The following is a 21562-nucleotide window of genomic DNA, read 5'->3' as shown; positions in this document are numbered from 1 at the left end:
GACAAACAGACACCACGGGCTTTCAGATGTGACAGCATATTACCCATGCAGTGCTCCAGCCAAGAAAGCACAACCTGAATCTAATCATGAAGACACAGCAGACAAACCCAAAATGAGAAAAGTTCTGTTAAAAAAAAAGGGGAAAGGGGAAGCAAAGAGTATTTCTCAAAAATGTCAATGTCATAAAAGACAAAGAGGCAGTGGAAATGTTCTAGATTAAAGGTGATTAAAGATATGTGACTAAATATAGCACCTGACCCTAAACAAATCTCTGTCCTGGAGAAGAAAAAAATGCTGTAAGACATTATTTAGTCAATTGACAAAATTAGAACACAAACAGTGGATTAATACATACCTTTAATGTTAAATTTACTAAGGTTACACAAGAAAATATTCCTATTCCTGAAAAGTATAGTCTGAAGTACTTAGCCATAAAAGGTCACAATGTATATATTACTTATCCTCAAATGGTTCGTAAAAAAACGGAATATTCACATACATATATATACATACGGAGTTAAAATGTTAACAATAGGTGTATCTCATTAAGGGTATATGAATGTTCTTTGCAACTATTTTGTTATTTTTCTGTAAGTCTGAAATTATTTCCAAATTTTAAAAATGATGTAAAACTTTTAAGAGACATAAATGTATATGTTTGGCACAGTCCCTGCCATAGAGCAAGCACACAATAAATAATAGCTGTTGTCCTTAGTAATATATATAATTTATAAAATTAAAATAGACAAAACTGATTAAAAAGTAGATTACTAATATAAATGATATAATAAAGCAGTAATACAAGTTGGCATAGGCTGAGGCCAATATACAAAATGTTACTGTAAAGTTACTGATCCAGCAAAATTATTCTTAGCTCTCTCCTGACATCTTAGTTTCATAAGCATTAAAGGACTGATGAAGCCTTACATTGGTACCATACACTGTATTTATATTTTTCATCTGGATACTGTTGTAAAATTGGAAACCATGCAAATGCCATTGACAAGAGAGCAGATAAATCAGCTATAGTATATTCATACCATGAAATACTACATAGTTATGAAAATGAATGAACTAGAGCTATTGCATCAACATAGACAAATCTTACTAGCATGCTGTTAAATGGGAAAAAAGCAAGTTACACAGAATATAATGAGTATTAAACCATTTTTATAATGTTAAAAACATAAAAAGGCAACAACTTTTTGAGGGTACATACACGTAATGAAAATATTTTTTAAAACTAAGAGCATAATTTTTAACAATCAGAATATTTGTTAGCTCAGACTGGGAAGAAGTTGTGGGGATTGAACTGTGGTCAACAGCACTGGTGATGTTCTCTGTGCTTGAAGCGGAATAATAGGTTCCTGGTTGTTAGGCTTCATAACTTACAGATGCATACATATAATACTTGAATGAACTAAGTATTTCATAATTAATGTTTAAAGTACTTTAAATAACAAGATATTAGAAGAATATAACTAAACAGTCAACAGTGGTACTCTCTGGAGGTAGGATTTTAAAGGACTTTATCACAATACATGTTTCGTATTATTTCTTTCTAATGAATTTTTCAATGTGTTTGTTTCTAAGGAAAAAGAAAGACTAAAGAAAGAAAAGTATCTTTATAGTCTGATTTGTCTTTGGCCCAAACTAACTTCTTCTATATTTATAGGACTTCCTAAAGCTAAGTAACACATCCAAAACTTATTTCTACCCATTTCACAGATTAAAAAGGAATTCTCAAGCTATTCCAAATATAATGTAAAATAATAAGTACAATGCAAAATACAAATTAAGGTAATATTACCATCCACTGAAATGGCAATCACATATTCTCAGCCACCTAAAAAAGGGGGTTTGTGAACAATGAGAAAGGCAGAGATGATATAGGCAGAGATTCTCTAAGATTCTGGTAACTGCCTACTGAATTAGACGTGTGTGGAAACTGAGGTTATTTGCTTAGTGGGCATGATTGGCCCTGGCAATTATTCGTTATTTTCCAGGTCACAATGGAAACAGCAAATAAGCAGCAGAGAGAGGGTGCTGTGTAGTTGTGTGGGGAGGAAAGGAGCAGCCTGCAAGGGGCCAACAGGCTAAAAGGGAGGGGAGCCAGTAAAGGATTTGCGAATTTCTAGCTCAGAAATCTCACTGAATAGGCAATATAAGTCCTAGACTCCTCAGTAAGCTCTGAGTACAAGGTGCTCTAGTGCAGTACAATAATTCTTTTGTTGTGACAAAAAGTCTGAGTCATTAAGGAAAAGTTAAACTATTAATTCATCGCTCTGCCACGCGTTGAAAACAAAGAGATTAAAAACCCTGCCCATGCCCTCAAACAACTCAAAAATCAATCTGAAAACATCTCATGCATTTCAGAAAGATTTCCATTAAGAAGTGATTGAAATAAATTTCAGTAACTTGAATGAAAAAGTCTCTATTACTTGGCAATTCTCTTATGTGAAATTCTTGATTTCTCAGTAGTCAGGGAATAAAATCATGACTGTTCTATCAAAACTCTGATAATTCTGCTTGTAATAAGAATCACTTGTGAATGGAGGGAAAACCATAAATAGAAGAGAGCCTAAATCAACCCTGTTCTCTAAATACAAAATGAAATCAAGGAAGAGGAGACATTATGTCAGAATAGTATTACCCATTTGTTCACATCTATGACCTCCTTTTATCCTCAAAGCAACCCTTCAGAAGGGTGATTACAGATGCTACAAAGACTGATGGGAACAAAATCCAATTACCAACTTCTGCTTCTGTTTGTTGTAAGGCCAAGGGCTGAGCATGGTGTCCAGCAGTAGGTCCAGGGTCTCCTTGGCCAGTGCCCCGGCTGGCAGAATCCTTAGCTAGCTCGGCCACATTTCTCTGAAACAAATGATCTTCAGAGTTAATGCTTAGTAAAAATCTGTATGAAATTGTATATTTAAAATGCTAATATTAACAATACAAAGAGAAAAACACTACCTGAAAAAAATCTTGCCTGAACTATCTATCACCAATATTTTTCTTAAGGTGTTAACTTAAGTACTGTCACTGTACTAGAGACTAGCCTCCTATGATAATATTTTCCAAATTAGAACATTTTCTGACAGGTGACTGGTGAGCTGGCCATGAGACAGACAGAAGATATGATTTGCACATTTATATATATGTATTTGAGACTTTTTAATGGCTTACATGATTAAACCACATGAAAGACAATATAAAATCAGAATTGTTCTTGAAAATCTAGAATGTTTTTACTACAGCAAATTTTACTGCTACAAATTAGCAGTTTCACTACTACAAGTTAATTAGCAGGTATAATACCAACCCTCTGCCTCCCATGAATTGAAAATAATAGTAAAAAAATTATTTTAAATTTATATATTACTTCATATGCTTCTAACAACTTCAACATATGCAGTAAATTTATCAGGAAGGCCTGCTGAATGCCAAAGTTAAGACAGAAATTGAGGCTTAGCTAAATTAAACATCCTGCAGAAGACTATTTCTTCACTAATATTTATGGAATGCTTTTTGTGTTCTAGTCCTTGTCACAGGCAATACAGCTACTAAACCAGTGGATTTTTAGAGCAATGTTTTCAGATTTTAGATAACTGCCAATTCAGAAAGAAGAGAATAGGTGGTATTGAGAAAGCAGTCTTGTTTGATTATTTAAAACATGTATGCTTGATTCTAGAGGCCTTGATTTTGATTATGAGAAACCATTTAATTGTCAGGAAACCTACTCACAATGTCTAACGGAAGCAGAGTTCAGCAATAACTGATAGAGAAGAGGCAATCAAGAAGCTATGGTTTTGAGGCCAAAGAAGTAAGAAAAGCTGAATCAAAATGCAGTCAATGTTTCCAGTTACTATGCAAAACTGGAGAAGAAAAGTCCTGAGGACAGAAAAGGTAGGATAACAGCAACTTGTCTTAGTTTTCACTTGACTTCAATGGTAAAAGAGACAACACACATCCTTAAGTTTGCTTGAAAATTTTGTTTCATTTATCTGTTTTGAACTACTATAAATATATTTTGATATGGCATTCATTTTCTCGACAGCTATATTTTTCATTCATTGCATCCTCTCCATTAAAAAAAAACGTTTGTCTTATTTTAATATTTGTTTTTATATATTAAGAAACTATTTTTTCTGTTTTAATTTCCATGAACAATTTCTTAAGCCAGAGATTTAATAAATTATACATTATAGTCCCTCACATTTACAGCACCCACATAACAAATTTAAAATCACAGCTTTATAATCATAGCTTTACCTCAAGGTGCTGAGTGGAATTAGCTCGAAAATGGCAGAAGGTCAAGTATTACTCCTATGACAAATTCCAGATTAGGCATCTCAAAGCCATCCTTTTCTCAGGAATGGAATCTGGCCCACCCAACAAAAGCTATAAATGTCTAAATTCTTAGCCAGATTATGTGAGTCTGTCTCCATAGACTTGTAAGCCACATTAAGTCACACATATGATCTTATACAGCTTACACAATTATAAGCTCTGTAAAAAGACTCCAGGGTTGATTTCATATGTATATATGAATGGTAGGAAAAAGGTGTCATAGTTTCTTGACTTATATAACAGAAACTGCCTCTTCGGGAAAGCAAACTTGAAAGCATGTCAACATAATTTTCCTATTACCTCTCATCTCAAATCTGCTATAGATAATTTTATTTTAATTATCTATTTTCTCCAAATTTTTTAATTTCTCTAAAAAATCTCAATAAAGTGTTAAGCAGTATTCATGGAAAGTGATCTTGCCCAGTGATTTTTACATTGAAGGCAACTACTCAGTAGCAACATCTTTGTGAGGTCAAGGATAAAAATATCAACTGGGGTGAAGTAGGATAAAGAACTGATCTTTCGGGTCCCTCTAGTTCTAAAATTCTATACTGGTTTGAATGCAGGATGCAGCAAGGCTAAGCTGTGTCATGCATATCCTATTCAAACCCAAGGAATTAGGCCAGGGATTTTTATTTTCTTTCTCGGGTGAGCAACTGTGTGATTACCCAATGTAAGAATCTAGTAATCAACAAATAAGGAATTGAAACTCAGATTATTTTTCCTGCTTTATAACTCTCCCAAGTAGGTATTAACAGCAAATGCTCAGTCTTGGCCTTGAAACTCTTTAAGCACACTATCTTGATGGATCTTAACTCTTATGTCTCAACTGTTCTATCAGACCAACCTTATGATACTGGCATTTTTTTCCTGTCCCTAATTCCAAATGTTGAAAATGGCTAATTGCCATGCTTAGAATATCATTCTGGATCTTTATGCATACCTAGTTTCTTTGGTCATAAGGTAGCAAGGCTTTGGTTTTATTGAATCTTTCACACAAATTAAAAGCTAATCTCAGAGAGTCCTTATATAACGAAAAGAATATAATTAATACAAAGTTTTATGCAAGTGAGCGATATTTATCGTTTCTGTATAAACATTCTGTATTTGGTTGGCATTTTTTGCGTAAATGAGACATAAATTTCATGAGGGCAACAAATAGGCTTCCAAACTCTTATCATTATGCGTATTTATTGAAGTTCTCAGGCCCAGAAAACAAAATTTGGAATAAAAATTACTCAGTTTCTGAAATCTCAGACCCTTAAAACAAATAGCGCGTGCACGTACACACACACACACACACACACACACACACACACACACACACCACATTTTAAGACATGAAGAGGCGAAAAGCTTGTATTTGTGACACTATGAAGTAGCGAAGTTTGGCAACTAAATATGCAAACCTTTGGAATCGCTACAAAAAATTTTTTAAACCACTGACAAAAACATAAAACTTACATCTACTAAACTTTAAAATGAAGAAAGGAAAAAATGCTAGATACAATTTCCATAATCATTCTTGGTGTTCAATATCTCCTCTCACTCTCAGGAACATACCTTTTCCCATTCTGGGTCGATGTTTTCTGTAAGCAGAGAAAGTGTACCTTGAAATGCTTTCTGTATGCAGGCCTTTAGTTTTTCAAAATACTGCACAGACATCCATTTTGAAGAACAAGTCGACAGGATTTCCAAAAGCTGCGTGTCCTCAGAATCATTGACGTGCTCCTTTTGGGTATCCCTTAAAAGAAACTCAAGTACAGTTAGGGTGTCTTCCTCATACTGACAGACTTCCAGTTGGATCCGCTTGGCTTCCTGCATAGTCCATTCTCTACGACTCTGGTCTAGACATGTTTGTAATTCTGTCTCCTTCTGAAGAAGTAGTTCAGTTTTTTGTTTCATAAAGTCTTCTTTAGCTGCCGCAAGCACCTCATTAATTTTATTTCGGTGATCATCTAAAAATTGCCGGTAATCTTGTTCATTTTGTTCTTGGATTCTGTGGATTTCTTCCTGCTTTTCTTTGTTCCATTCACTTCGAGCCTTAGCTAACTCAGCCCTGATGACCACAGGGACTTCTTCGTTCTTTAACTCGAGTTCCCTCTGAAGAGAATGAAACTTCTCTTCCAATTCCTTTCCAGGAAGTATATTTTTCTTCCTATTTTCAAGCTCACTTTTCCATTTCTCTTTAGCTTCAGAAACAGCAAATAATATCTAAAGAACATAACAAACATAAATTTTAAAAGTCTTTATGATTCTCCTCATCCACAAAAAAATTAACTATTTGGGTTAACCTCTGAAGCTCAGAAATTTAAAATCAAAATTAAAAGGAAAAGTGATTTTAGATATTATTCTAAAACCTATACTTACACTATACTTAAATATGTGTTTATGTGTATGTATACACACTCATATATAATTATATAATTAGCCAAAACTAATGTGAGAAAAAATTTCATACTAGTTTTAATACATAGTCTCAAATTTTATCTGTACCCCAACAAATTAAGTATATTTTACCTAAAGCAAAAGCGAACTCTTAATTTTTACTATTACTTAGGAATATAGCACATCCCTGCATAATTACTTGCTCATAAATGTAACTGTATTTTAATGCACTTTCAGTGGCTAGAACAGTTCATTAAAGGACAATACTACAGAGAAGCCATTTTTCATTAGTCTAATATGTTTGCATGACAGAATAATAGAACTAGTGGGTCACAGAAAACAACAGTACATAACCAAAAAGTAATAGGGAAATCAAAAAACCTGGGCCCCAGCTCCAATCCTGACACTGATTTGCAGAGGCAGCCTGGCGCAGGAGCTTAAGAGAACAGACTCTGCAGACAAACTGCTGGAATAACTTAAAAGCTGTCAAACTTGAAGGCCCATCCCTCAACTTCTTTGAGCCTCAATTTCCTCATCTATAAACAGAGAATAATGACAATGCCAATTTGATAGCGTCCTTTAGGGTTAAATGACATAAGGACATAATCCATTTCAAGTACGTAGCCCAGAGCCTGGCAGATAGTAAGGACTCAATAAATGTTACGTAGTTATTACTTTTGGATGCATGACCTTGGAAAAGTCACTTAATCTCATTGGCACTAACATCTTCACCTATATAAAGTATTAGAGTAGATAATGACTTTTAATATTCCCTAACTGAATTTAAAGAAGGCACAAGGACACAACAGTGTCAAAAGACAGAACTGGGCATCTCCAAAGTCTTGGCCTAGACAGTGGTGGTTACCATTAATCAATACTATATATATGGCTGGGATGACGAGATAGAGTATCTACTTAAAAAGTTTTCTGCTAAAGAAACCCAGCATCTAAGGTGAGCTTTACAAAAGAATTCACTGCAAAATTCCTTTCCTATCAGCAGAATAATTCAGTAGTGATTTGAAACATGTTGACACAGTGTTTTTAGAGAAAACAGGTTATGTTGCAATGGATGCCTGGAAGTCATTCCCAAGTGACTTGGGTAGAGGTGATGGATCCCACAGAATTTGGATGACATGCCAAACCTTTCCAAAGTGTGCATTTCCTCATGTGAGGTTTTACAAAGAGAATTAGACAGCATTCATCAACTCAAGTGGTTCCCAAACTTTGCTGTACATTAGAATCACCTGAGGAGCTTTTAAACATCCTGATGTCCCGGCCAAAGCCCATACAAAACAAAGGTAAGTTTAAGGGTAGGGGTCAGACAACAAAGATCCTCAAGTTATTCCAGCGTACAGCAAAGTTTGGGAACCGCTGAACCAACTTAACTACTTCTGAATTCTGGAAACTGGCTTTACATTGTCACAGATCTCAACTAATCACTCTAATCTTAAAATAACTACTCTATAGCCAATGCTATGGAACTGGCCCTTTCAGGACCTCTTTTGGTTTGGAGGAAGGATGCACAACCTGCTAACATTATGTGACTAATGTAATTATCTATAATAGTGCTACTTAGATCCAAGTGTAGTCCAAAGACCAGCAGTATCACATTATCTGGGAGCCTCTTAGAAATGCAAATTCAGGCCAGGTGCGGTGACTCACGTGTAATCCCAGCACTTTGGGAGGCCGAGATGAAATTATCACCTGAGGTCAGGAGTTCAAGACCAGCCTGGCCAACATGGTGAAACCCCCTCTTTACTAAAAATACAAAAATTACCCGGGTGAGGTGGCAGGCACCCATAATTCCAGCTACATGGGAGGCTGAGGCAGGAGAATCGCTTGAACCCAGGAGGCAGAGGTTGCAGTGAGCAGAGATCACGGCACTACACTCCAACTTGGGCAACAGAGCAGGCTCCATCTCAAAAAAAAAAAAAAAAAAAAAAGCAAATTCTCGGGACACTCTCTCCAGACCTACTGTATCATTACCTCTAGGAGGAAAGCCTAGGTAGCTATGCTTTAGCAAACCCTGCAAAGGATTCTCAGGCCTGCTCAAGTTTGAGAAGTAACAAAAACACTGTTCTCTCATTTCTATATTTCTGCATTCACAAACATCCAGGCCTTCTATGTTCTTACAAAAATACCTCTTGGCCTGTTTTATTTTCTTTATTTTACCGAACTTTATTATTCTTCTTGACTTCTGAGCTCTGAGACACATATCCTCACAATCATATTGTTTTCTCTCTCCCTCTTAAATTTCCTTTTAAAATATTGCAGACATACTAAAAAGTTAGAGAATAATGTAATGAACACTCATGTACTACCATATAACTTACGAAATTAAGAATTATTCCTTAATTTGTAGAACAATATGCCAAATGCCAGATATGAATCTTTCACAATTTGTTACACACATTGTTTTCCAACATGGTTGTAACACGAGGAGGGAAGCAAATGCTTAATGCTGCTATATATTCTATGATATGGGTTACAGTTCAGAAGAGAGGATTTATACACCTAGCATAAAACAGTGTCTTCAGGTGGTTTTAGTTCACATTTCCCTAATACTGGTAGGCGTGAATGTTTTTCCTCTAACTTTTGATATTTGGATTTCTCATGAAGATTAGCCACTCATAGCTTTGGCATGTTTATCCAGACTCATGTTTTTCTTGTAAATTTGTATGAGCTCTTTATCATATATTTGTATTAACATTTCTCATATTTTATCAATTTTTCTTATTTTATTTTCCCCTTAATTTTACTACAAAAACAAAACATACCTATATCTATCTATCTATCTATCTATCTATCTATATATATATATATTTTTTTTTTAGACAGAGTCTTGCTCTCTCATCCAGGCTGAAGTGCAGTGGCACGATCTCGGCCCACTGCAACCTCTACCTCCACCTCCCAGGTTCAAGTGATTCTCCTGCCTCAGCCTCCTGAGTAGCTGGGATTACAGGCGTGTACCACCATGCCTGGCTAATTTTTGTATTTTTAGTAGAGACGGAGTTTCACCATGTTGATCAGTCTCATCTCGAATTCCTGACCTCGTGATTCACCTGCCTCAGCCTCCCAAAGTGCTAGGATTACAGGCATAAGCCACCACTCCCGGCCAGCAAAACGTATTTCAACCTATTACTTTATCTTTGCTATTGGATATATTGCTGTGAAACTGAGTTATTATGTACAAATCTGAAATCTTCAATTTTCCTTTAATTTTTGTATATTTTATTTAAAAATGTTTAACTCCTTCATTAACCTCGAGTTTGTGATAAACGTTGCGTAAACTTAATTTTTCCAAAGTGTTACCTGGCTATCATAAGACTACTTATTATAATTCCTCATTCTCTTGTTTTAAAACAAATTATTAAGCTTTTATTTATAGTAGGGCCTACCTCTGAATTCTGTATTGCACTAAATTAAAAAGAATTCTATTTTTGTGACTCGATATAATCTGAGTTGTTGCTTTCCAATATATTCCATTATATGTTAGGGCTATAATAACTATAGTTATTCCAGAACATTAAAAAAATTTCTAGTTCTTTTATTTTTCCAAATAAATTTTATAGAATTATTTTGTCAACTTCAAAACTACGTTTAGTTTGTTGGCGTTTTGATTAGAATTGGTTTAGACCAGTAAATTAAGTGGAAAAGCACACATGGTTATGATTATCTGTATTTTCCAGTTAAGGAACATGACATTTCTGGAAAGAAGAATTGGCTATTTACTAACAAGAATATTATAAGACACAGCGGAGAAAACAATCTTTAAGCATGTGAAAGGTTACTGTATAGCTAACAATAAACAAATATATACCTGTTCTCAGTTTCACCTAAAGATAGGGCAAGAGAGAATGGAAGTTATTAAATAGTTTCTAAGTTATCCTCACAGTTAGGAAGATACATCATCTCTCTCAGAACAACCTGATGATGACAAGAACACTTGCTCTGCTTTCAGTTATAGGCTTAACATGTACCATCATGTTTAATCCTTCAACAATTCTCTGAGTTAGGTACAAATTCCCAGGACTGAGCTAAGAGACAGGATCAGGCAAGATGGTCTCCTGAAGTTTCTTTGCATAAGAGCTCTTACCCGTTTGTTCACAGAGATCTCATGCTGTTCTTCCCAACTCTTGTGTTGTGCCCTCAGTAGTGCTTGATACTCTGCAAGCTCAGGTAGTTCTCCCAGCCATCGCTGACGAGCATTTTGCACAGCTATTTCTACCTGTAGGACATTGCAAGAGAAAGAGGTAAAGTGGAGTATAAAATTTCAAAAAGACCCCATTTTCCAACAGCAATTATGATTTCATGTGTATTTTACACTATATATCACAACCGTAATAAAGTTAAACTGACTTCAAGTATCTTACCTATCCCAGACAGTGGATTCTAAACCTTTTGTTGTAAACATCTCATAGCATCCCATATACATGTCACACGGGAAGTGAGAATCTGTGACTGTTTGATGACTTGAGCTATCTTAGAAAGTGTTATACCAATTACCATTTCCAACAACTCCTATTTATCCTGGGAAAAAGGAGAAGGCCTGCTGGAGGGCTGCTTGGTGCCAACTGCTGTCTAATGACTCCACTCACCACCACGACCCTCCTTGCTCCTCATGCTCTACACGTGTGTATGCGTGCGTGCACTGATACAGTTTAGAGCCCTATGCCTGCAAACTTTCCTACTGTGGAGAATGAGTTTGTCCTAAAGAATGAGGGTGATAGCTCTAAAGGCAAAAAATTAAGGCTTGATTAATTATGACGGTGATCTGGTTGTAAATCTGCCACCAGTTACCAGAAGATTATTTGTTAAATAATTTTTCCTTATTCCTTTATTTTCAAATACACATAGATATGCAGATATATGTGTCTGTGTATGTGTGTGTGTGTGTGAATATATATATGTATATATGTATATGTATATATATGTATATATATGTATATATGTATATGTATATATGTATATATGTATATGTATATATACACATGTACACAAAAGCAGGGTTGATAAAAGAAGCTGTATTTCTCATGAAAGTGCTAAATATGTCAATATGTAAACTCTATGAAAGTGCTAAATATGTCAATATGTAAACTCTATGTACAAACTCTAAGGAGTTAAGAAATGGTGAAAAGATAAAGCGCCTACAGAAATTTGTCTATTTAAAAAAGTTATTATGAAACATTTCCTTTCTGCTGTATTATGCTATTTAAGATTAATAATTTTGTAAATACCAAAGCAGCACCTTTTTGTCTGTGAAACATTTTCTTAACTCTGTTGAAACCCTTCAGTAAACATTTCGGTAAACTAACTGATTGAAGATATCCTTGCTACCATTACATATATTTGCCTATATTTCTAGACTTCAAGGGTGCCCTGTATAATCATGGAGAACAATGTTACAAATAAACGGAATTTCAAGTATTTATCAAAAGCAGAGTGTATTTTCAAAACGTTTACATTGAGAGCTATTTTGTTTAAGGGTTTATAATAAGTAATAAAATTTAAATAAAAATACATAATAGATGTATCAAAGACCAGGGAACTCTTTGAGGCTAGAAACCCTGTCAGGTAGGTCTGTGAGGCCAAAACTTTTTCCAAAATAAGACACTATCTGTTTTGTTATTGCTGTTCTCTCATGCATCAAACAGCGCAGTTCTCCAAAAGCTACACGCTGTGATCATGTCACTGTTCTGACAGTCAATGGAATGTGTGCTTGGGTATTCTTGTTTTTGAAACATTTCTCAGATTAATTTTACAATACTGTAAATATAACCCAAACAAACAGAAGTTCTTTAGAGTCCCCAATTTTTAAAATTGTAAAGGAGTACTGGGACCAAACATTTTGAGACTCACTGTAATAGATAAGACAGATATAACAGAAAATTCATCTTTATTCTGTTACAGTAGGCTGTACTTTTCTCAGTATGACCTTTCTTTCACATCAAGTAACTTGTGTCAGTTAAAAGCTAGTTTTGTGAGTGCTTCAAAGGAAAGGTATTGGCACCACTTTTAGGCAGCTGATGGGAATGATGGACAGAGTTCCATCTAAGGGCATGCCTGCAGCTCCAACTGCATCAAGTCTCAGCACAAATGTTGTTATATATGTTATGTGCTTGGGCTTACTTATCTATAACCACCTTAGTGGAATGTTATCTATAAAATTAGATATAAAGATTCATAATTAAGCTGTGATTCATTCAGACGTAAAAGCACCCTCTTCAATCTCAGGCATCTTAATGCTTAGACTAATCTCAAAGAAGCAAATATGTTGCAAACGGAAAGAATATACAGGAAAACCGAGGGGTGACAGTTTTATGACAGAAATAGCATAAAGAAAAATTTAGAAATATGACAGATTTTCTATCCTAGAAATTCAAAAAATCTTTATAAAATTATGAATGAGTACAATGGTAGCATTTCATGGGTTTTCACTAAGAGACAGGCAATTCCAATAAAGTCACTAGAATAAACCTGCCTATTACCTGTTTGGTAATATTTTCACAATATTTTAGTTCCGATTCCATTTCCAGTTTCTTCACAGCCTCCTTGATGGCTATGTCCTTCTCTTGTTCTAAGTTTTGCTGGATTGTGCGCTTCTGCTCCTCTATCATGATTGCCATCTCCTTCTTGGAAATAACATCACTGGTGGTTACTTGGTCAGTTTGGCTGCCGCAATCTGAGGTCTTCTTTTTCATTGCCTTTATAGTTTGATCCAGCTTAGACTGCCACTCCTTTTCAAGCTGTTGAGTGAGTTTTTCTTTGATCTGTTTTCAGAAGAAAAATCATCAGAGAAAAATATTCAAATAAGTAGAAACTAGAATTAAAAGCTAGCCAGAAAAGCAACCACAGCTGTGTTTGAAAACCAACTAGATATTGTTGTAGTAATTATAAAAGGTTTAGAAATTTAGTCAATGAAAATACACTCTCAAGTAAAACTTGGGACTTACTCTTTGAACTTGACTACATGACAAAACTCACATGAAAGATTTAAGTATGTTGTAAAAAGTCAGACTATCTTGCTCTCAATATGCGACCTTCTGGAATCTTTCATATTGCCACTACAAAGACGGCAGAATTAAAAAAAAATTTTACAGTTAATGTGTTTTGCCATCAACACCATGCTATCCACAAAGGACTGAGTAAACCTAATTAACGAACTGAAAACTGAAAAATCTAAAAAACAGTTTTACTCACTTGAAAACCTTAGAATCTTATTCGTTATAATGCAAAATTTTACTAAGCAGGCTACATTTAAAAGGGAGGTAGTATTACTGGAAGAACGTCTTAACGATTTTTCTCAGTGCAATTGAACTAAACACAGTCTTGGCAAAACTATGAAACAGCATAATTTGCTTTTCCCTTTTTCTGTTTACCACCTGGATATCTGAGGCTCTCCAAATGTTTCCCTGGCTACGAGATCAATAGTAATTAATAACAATTTTGTAGATAGAAGAATCTGGTTGAGGCCAGGTGGAGTGACTCATACCTGTAATCCCAGCACTTCAGGAGGGTGAGGTGGGAGAATCACTCAAGGTTAGGCGTTCAATATCAGCCTGCCAACATGGCAAAACCCCATCTCTACTAAAAATATAAACATTAGCTGGGCTTGGGGTAATAAATTATGTGTTTCTGAGACTGCCCATTACTTCTTTTAATCCACGATATGCATTATTTATTTGTTATAGATATTAGTCTAGAGTTATGATCATTTCACAATATGAAATCAGATCATGGTTTCATTTTGAGGAATCAAAGCAGTGTCTATAAAACTTGTTATATCCTGAATTGGGGTGAAAAGTCAAGAGGTAGCTAAATTCTTAAAAAAAAAAACAAAAAACAAACAAACAAACAAAAAAACAAAAAAACTGGTGTAGTAACTACTAATAGCTCAATTCCGAAAGGTAAAGTGGATGATTAGTAGTGCCTAGTGAATAAAAATTACTTATCTGTTCAGGAAGAATTGTCTTTTGTAGTTAGTACTACATTTTTAAAATGTGGTAAACAGAAAGAAATTTTAATCCACACCTCTTTCTGTTCCTTATCCCAATGTGCTTTGGCTGAGATCACTTCATTTTCAACTTGCTGTTTAATATCAGCTTCTTGATCTTTCAGCCACTTGCTCTTTTCCATCATAAGTGTATCTTGGTACTTTTCTTCAAGTTCCACCTGCAGTTTGCTTACATATTCTTCTCTTTCCTCCAATAGCTGTCTCTTTAAACAAAATTCAAATAAGTATCTCTCTACACAGTTCACAGTCTCCAAGTTAAAACATATCAACTTGTTGTACATGGCTTGGATAGCCAAAAAAATCCCTCTAACTTCTAAAAATCACCTATCTAACTCATATTACAATTGTATAAATAAGCCTTAATGTGTAAAGGAATGGCATTATGAATGAAAATGTGGATCATCTTTGCCTTGTCTGCAAATTCATGACCTTCACTGATTACTATCCAACCTCAACGGTTCTATCTATAAGACTTTTTTCACCCTTTCTCTGAATGAGCCAGGTTAACATGTGAGGAAAGCTCTGTGTGCTAATAAAAGCTTTAAAACTTGGAACTGAGTTCCTACCTAACCTACAACCTGACTCAGCAAGTGTTTCAGAAAACTGCGTGAAACATAAAAATACACCCTTTAAGTCTTGGTGTTACCTGACTCCTCAATTCTATATCCAGATTAAGTTCGCTACCTAAAGCTAAGCTGCAGTAAAATGGCTTGCGTTCTGTCAAGAAGAGCTACCCCAAAAGTGCCCTCACTTGTTCTAGAATTTAATAAGATTTTCCCATCGTGTATGTGAAACATTTCCCTTAAAAAAAAAAGGGTGGGGGGGGGGGGAGTATATTTTTGCCTACTTCTAAAGAACATGAGAAGATTAGATAGTCTCCTAAATATAAAAATGTTTCAGTTCTGACTGGCTATACTACTAAGGGCTTATATAATTCTACAGTAAAAAACCAATGAATTCCCAAAGAGGGAAGAAATTAAACTTCTAATGTTTTCAGTACACTGGCCTTTTTAGGGCGGGGTGAGGTAGGGGGAGGAGAGTAACCACAGAGGGATAGCAAAGGGAGAGTTTTAGGGTGATAAAACTGATCTGTATCGTGATAAACCTATAAATGTGTTAAAAGTTTATAGAACTATATACCCAGTGGCAGGAGGAAGTCAATTTTACTGCATAACAATTTTAAATTTCTAAAGAAAAAAAATTTAACCTCTAGGTTTATTTTTTTGAAGGGCCAAATAGCAGTTTAACTTTTCTTCTTGCACTTGTGTACAAACACAAGCCAAAATATCACTCAGTAGCAGCTATGAATTGCAAATGACCAATTATATGAGATCAAAAATTTTTCTTTTTTGAGATGGATTCTTGCTCTATAGTCCAGGGTGGAGTGCAGTGGCACAATCTCGGCTCACAGCAGCCTCTTCCCCCTGGATTCCAGTGATTCTCCTGCCTCAGCGTCCTGGGTAGCTGGGATTATAGATGTATGTAACCATGCCTGGCTAATTTTTGTATTTTTAGTAGAGACGGAGTTTCGCCCTGTTGTCCAGGCTGGTCAAAGTTTATAGTCAAATTGATTCTATTAAAAGTATCAGAAAATATTCCTGAAAAAATGACCCCTTTGAGAAAATTGCTCTATGTTCTTGCCTATACAAATAATCATATGCGAGATTTCCCTATTTTAATTTTTAAAACATTACTGAAAGCTAAGTCCTCAATTTCAAGGTTAAGATCCTTTCTCACTTTTTTTTTTTTTTTTTTGAGACAGAGTCTCGCTCCGTCATCAGGCGCCAGGCTGGGCAGTGGCGTGATCTCGGCTCACTGCAACCTCCGCCTCCTGGGTTCAAGTAATTCTCCTGCCTCAGCCTCCCGAGTAGCTCGGGCTACAGGCGCTCTCCACCACGCCCAGCTAATTTTTGTATTTTTAGTAGAGACGGGGTTTCACCATGTTAGCCAAGATGGTCTCGATCTCGACGACGTGATCCACCTGCCTCGGCCTCCCAAAGTGCTGGAATTACAGGCGTGAGCCACCACACCAGGCCCTTTCTCACTTTTATACTACCATACCTACCTAAAACAGTTCCCTTTAGAAGTTCTTTTTCCACTAGATGATATGTATACGTGGCACGTTTTTCACCATATTAATCTATTCAACAATAATCAAAATAATAAACTGAATTCCTCACCTGCTCTTTACTGTGCTTTTTCTGTGATAGTAACAGCTTGCTTTAACATAACTTATTCAAAAATCTCTGTATAGAACATTTATTCAAGCATTTAAAAATATTTTCTAATCTTGAGGCAGATAGCTTTCAAACTATGGTTTGCCACTGGTCCAAAGTGTGAAGGGCAGTTAGGCCTGTGTCTGGGTGAGGCTCCAGGCCACGACAGGGAAGAAAAGAGGAGGTATGACTGTTTACATGTGATCTGACTCCTGGACACTCACCAAGCGTCACTCAGAAGAATCAGGCAGAGTTAGAGAATCTACTCTAGCCCCTCCAGCTTCCCTGAAGGAGGTCATATAAAGACACTAAACTTGCTGTCCATATCCTCCATATCATCACTTTCCCTATCATGAGACCCACATTCAAATTCCTACTCTTCTCCCCAGAAGAATAAAATTACAATGAGATAGTGAGAGAGAAATGGACCCGAGGAAAAGGGCTCTGAAGGAATGCTCTGTGCAGTGCTCACAGGACAATACAGGGTGTCCTGAGCAGTCAGCACTGAACTTGCACTGTACCTTCTCCTGAGCCTGCTGCTCCTTTTCAACGGTCTTCCTGAGAGTCGATTCTAGATTATCCTTCTCTCTGCATACTTCTAGGTAACATTCCTGCACGGCAGTCATCTCCTTATTCACCTTATCCAACTCAGACCTTGGATACACAAAAGCAGCAACTAAATGACCACAAAAAAATACAAGGGCTGCACAACAATTTTCCTCTAAATTACGGAATAGAAGTATGTAGTCTCTACAGCCTAAAAGGCAGCTAAACTCTTTATTCTCACCTCAGTTGCAAGTGAGTTCTCTCATAAACCTCAAAGAGCTGCTGCTTCTCCAAAGCATGCTTTGCTAATAGGCTTTCACGTATTTGAGTTTTCATGGCTTCATGGTGCTGCTGGTAAGTCCTCTCACACCTGGAAACAGAGCAGAATCAAAGGCAGTGCCCAGCCTCACTACTAACACCAAAATGAATTGGCTTCCTTCCTTCCTCTTCACCTCTTCCCTCTAATGCAAATTATAATTGAGGTCAGATTACTTTTCCTGAACTGAAAGTGGTAATAATTAATAACCAACTATCTTAATAGAATCTTCAAAATTTTCTTTATTCAAATGTTTCTAGAGAAAAATTAGAAACTTGGATGTGAGAATGCCAGTCCTTCAAACAGAGATAGTAACCTATGTTGGGGACTTTTACTTATAAAAAATTAATTGAAATAATTGAGGGTGTGCCTCCAAAATTTCAAGTCATCTATATTAAATACAAATACCAGCAGTCCCCAACTCACAAGTAAGTTATGTTCCAGAAGTCTGTTTCCAAGTTTATGATTTGGTATTTGGAAGACATATTCCCTCTCACGGACTGTTTTCTTTATAAAGAATAGTTTCCCAGACTAGTATTTTAAAAAAACACTAAGCTATAATATTTCAGCGAACTACAGCTTCAATGATAATATAGAACCCAACCCACTACATAACATTGTTTCTATGGAAAATGTATTCCAAATTCTTATTTCAAAAGCCAGGGACTCATCTCTGCCAATCCAAGATCTCAACAGGGTAGAATTCAATCAATCATTCTGAATCTTTTTGTCAACGGGGGGAAGGGCAGGGACTTAAGAGGGGAAGGGTTACCAGGAGACAGTTGTCAGGCACCTATACAGACCTTACCTATCCACAGCTTCTTGTTTATCATGATCAAAATCTTGTACCATTTGTCTCATTTGATTACATAAGTCTTGATTTGTATTTCTCAGTTTTTCTTCAGTTTCTTTAAGTTCCTAGACACAAAAGAAAATAATATAAAGGACTCAGGAGAAAATAAACATCATTTTCATTGACTAGTTTTATCTCATTTTTAAATATTTTCTGTGCTTTATCTCTGCCCTATAACAATATACGACATATTATTTTTATAATTCTACAAAAGAAAAAGTCTCTTCACGCTTTGATAAAAACATAGATTTATTTATTTGACAAATCGTTTTTTTTTGACAGGACTAAATGTTTAAATTTTGTATTTACTTTGAAATACATAAAATGAAAATATATAACCAGAGAAGTACTGGCTACCTGATGCCTTAAAATAATTCTCAGAATTCAGTAATCTTCAGCAACCATGTAAAAAAGCAAAGTTTTACTTCTGGGTCAAGAGCTGGCTAAAGAAGAAAGAATACCTCTGTCAGCCATGCTACCAGAGAGAAAGAAAACTGGAACTACATTAACTTACCTTCCAATGAATCTACTAACCAATAATCACTAGCAAAGGGAAATAACTGGAACTCACCAACACCTACTAATATACTTGTCTACTAATTCACATTGCCTCTATATTTGCAAAAACTCTATTATATCCTTTGTATTTACAAAGGAAATGAAAATTCTCATAAAATATAAAAAATATTTTTAATTACCTGATTTTGTTGTTGTAAAACTTGAATTTCATTTTTAAGCAGCATAATATCATCTCTGACAGTATCAGGAGTAGAAGACTCAGGCCATAATTGATTCATTGGTTTTTCTGAGGTATCTGTTTTAGTCTGAATGTTAAAAAGTCAAAAGTTTTTCACATCTTAAAAATTTCAGAGTATTCACTCTGAAATAATTCCATACTTAGAGAAACTGCAAACAGTACAATTAATCTCCATATAGCTTTTACTCGTCTTCCCCCAATATAACTACAGCACAATGATAAAAAAAAAAAACTAACAAATTCACATAGATGCAATACTATCAAGTAATCTACAGACCTTATACAAATGTCTCCAATTTACCCCAAATATGTTTTCTGGTCCAAGATCAAATCCATGATTCTGAATGGCATTTAGTTGTCATGTTTCATTAATCTCCTCCAATCTAGGACAGCTCCTCAATCTTTCAAACCCATGACGTTTTCTAAGAATACTAACCTGTTATTTTGTAGGATGTCCCTAATTCAGAGTTTTTGAGTTTATTAAAACCAGCTTATGCATCTTTGGCATGCATGTCAAGAACTGATAAGTGCTCTTTGCAGGAGACACGTAATATCACTATGTCTCACCACTGGTAATAATCAATTGAAGGCATGCTCTGCCAGTTATCTCCATTGTAAAGTTACCATTTTTTGTCTTATAATAAGTGATAAGTATCTTATAGGATACTTTTAAGATGATGCAAATATCCTGTGTTCTCCTACTAAGATCAAGCATTTATCCTATTTCTGTATGTATTCATTTATGCCAGCATTAACTCATGGACATCTATTTTATTCAATAAATACCACTTTTAAGACTCATGATAGACTTTGGCAAATTGCTTTCCAGAAATGCCATACAAATGTATACTGTCAGGTAGTACATGGGTCTGCCCATCTCTCTTCACCTCCAATGGCAGTGATTATCTTTAAATAAGTATCTTTGATGGGAAAATAATATCTAACAATAGCTTTCATTTGAATCTGTGTTACCACCAAAGTGCAACCTCCTAGATACCTTCATTGTCCATTTTTTTTCCATCTTCCCAGATATATCTGTTTTTATAACTTGGTATATTTTTCTTACTGTTTTCCGTATCTACTTTTCTGAGTTCTTTATTGGTTGATGGGGGTTACAAAGATTTAAAATAGATACACAATCCATTTCACTTGTTGGTTTATTTACCTGGACTCTGAGCTCTTTGCTACAACACAGTGGCTCACCCCTGTAATCCTAACACTTTGGAAGGTGGAGGCAGGCAGATCACTTGAGCCCAAGGCTCAAGTAACTTTCAGAAATAACAAAGTTTAGATGTAGACTACCAAGAATTCTATGGCAATAGAGTTGCTGGACAAAAAGAATATTCAAAGATGAGATAGTTCTTCCTTCACTCTATGGATCAACCAGACTACAAAAAGAAAGGGAAAGGCTAAAAAACAGCACAATGCATGACCACTCTCAACTGCTACACATGATAAAGTGTATCTGATCAGCAAATGCCATTAGCAACTTTAATACAGAAAAAGAAAGCACCAAGATACCTGAGCTAAGGTTCAGACTCAAAATCAGGTTTCTATTCTCCTAAATCTTAGAGCACTCCCACCAAAATGCTTCAACTAATAAACTCTAATGTCCTAATACAAATTGAGAAAGAAGCTTTCATTTCCATCCTTTTAAAGGGCAACAATGAAAACAGCTTGATTGAAAGATGTTAATGTTGCGGGGGGAGGGGTTTGATCTCATTTGTTGTTAACATTAAAATATGTTTCAGTCATCAAATATAGTCACTCAGAAGAGGGCATCAGGCTGGGAAGGATTTTGATAGTAAAAACACTATTCTTTCCAAAATAGAAATTAGCCACAATTAAAATTTCACAATAATTAGCACAGTAGAACATACATACTGTAGCAGAACTGTTTTCATGAACACAACTCCTAGTTTAAAGTACAAAAGAAGGAGGTCGACGGTTATCTCCACCCAGGAGGAAAGGAGTACACTGCCCACATTCCTTTCCCTCTTCTTTTCCTTTTCTTAGTTATTAGGTCTTTTATGTATTATTTTCTATGGGGAGTATAGATGGATAAGGATTTGTGAAATATGGAAGGGTAAAAAGGGCACCTATAAAGCAGAGCAGTCCTAAA

At 35.6% G+C, this 21562-nt stretch overlaps 1 protein-coding gene across 15 annotated transcripts in view; it reads right to left on the bottom strand.

Annotated features, from left to right (window-relative positions):
• The window catches only part of CEP152 (centrosomal protein 152), a 103874-nt gene that overhangs the window by 24681 nt on the left and 57631 nt on the right, over nucleotides 1–21562 (bottom strand). For 10 of the 15 annotated variants that reach the window (XM_074393637.1, XM_074393638.1, XM_074393639.1 and 7 more), the window contains 9 exons: nucleotides 19382–19507; nucleotides 18639–18748; nucleotides 17756–17884; nucleotides 17490–17622; nucleotides 14770–14955; nucleotides 13227–13508; nucleotides 10835–10966; nucleotides 5914–6564; nucleotides 2754–2874 (listed from right to left, as the gene is read on the bottom strand). In XM_074393637.1, coding sequence (XP_074249738.1) covers nucleotides 2754–2874; nucleotides 5914–6564; nucleotides 10835–10966; nucleotides 13227–13508; nucleotides 14770–14955; nucleotides 17490–17622; nucleotides 17756–17884; nucleotides 18639–18748; nucleotides 19382–19507 — 1870 coding nt within the window. The remainder of the gene's footprint in view (nucleotides 1–2753; nucleotides 2875–5913; nucleotides 6565–10834; nucleotides 10967–13226; nucleotides 13509–14769; nucleotides 14956–17489; nucleotides 17623–17755; nucleotides 17885–18638; nucleotides 18749–19381; nucleotides 19508–21562) is intronic. The other 5 variants (XM_074393646.1, XM_074393648.1, XM_003928882.4 and 2 more) reach the window with 2 other exon arrangements.

Source organism: Saimiri boliviensis, chromosome 2 (genome assembly GCF_048565385.1).
Source record: "Saimiri boliviensis isolate mSaiBol1 chromosome 2, mSaiBol1.pri, whole genome shotgun sequence".
In the NCBI taxonomy this organism is placed as follows: domain Eukaryota; kingdom Metazoa; phylum Chordata; class Mammalia; order Primates; family Cebidae; genus Saimiri; species Saimiri boliviensis.
This window is presented reverse-complemented; position numbering and strand designations above follow the sequence as displayed.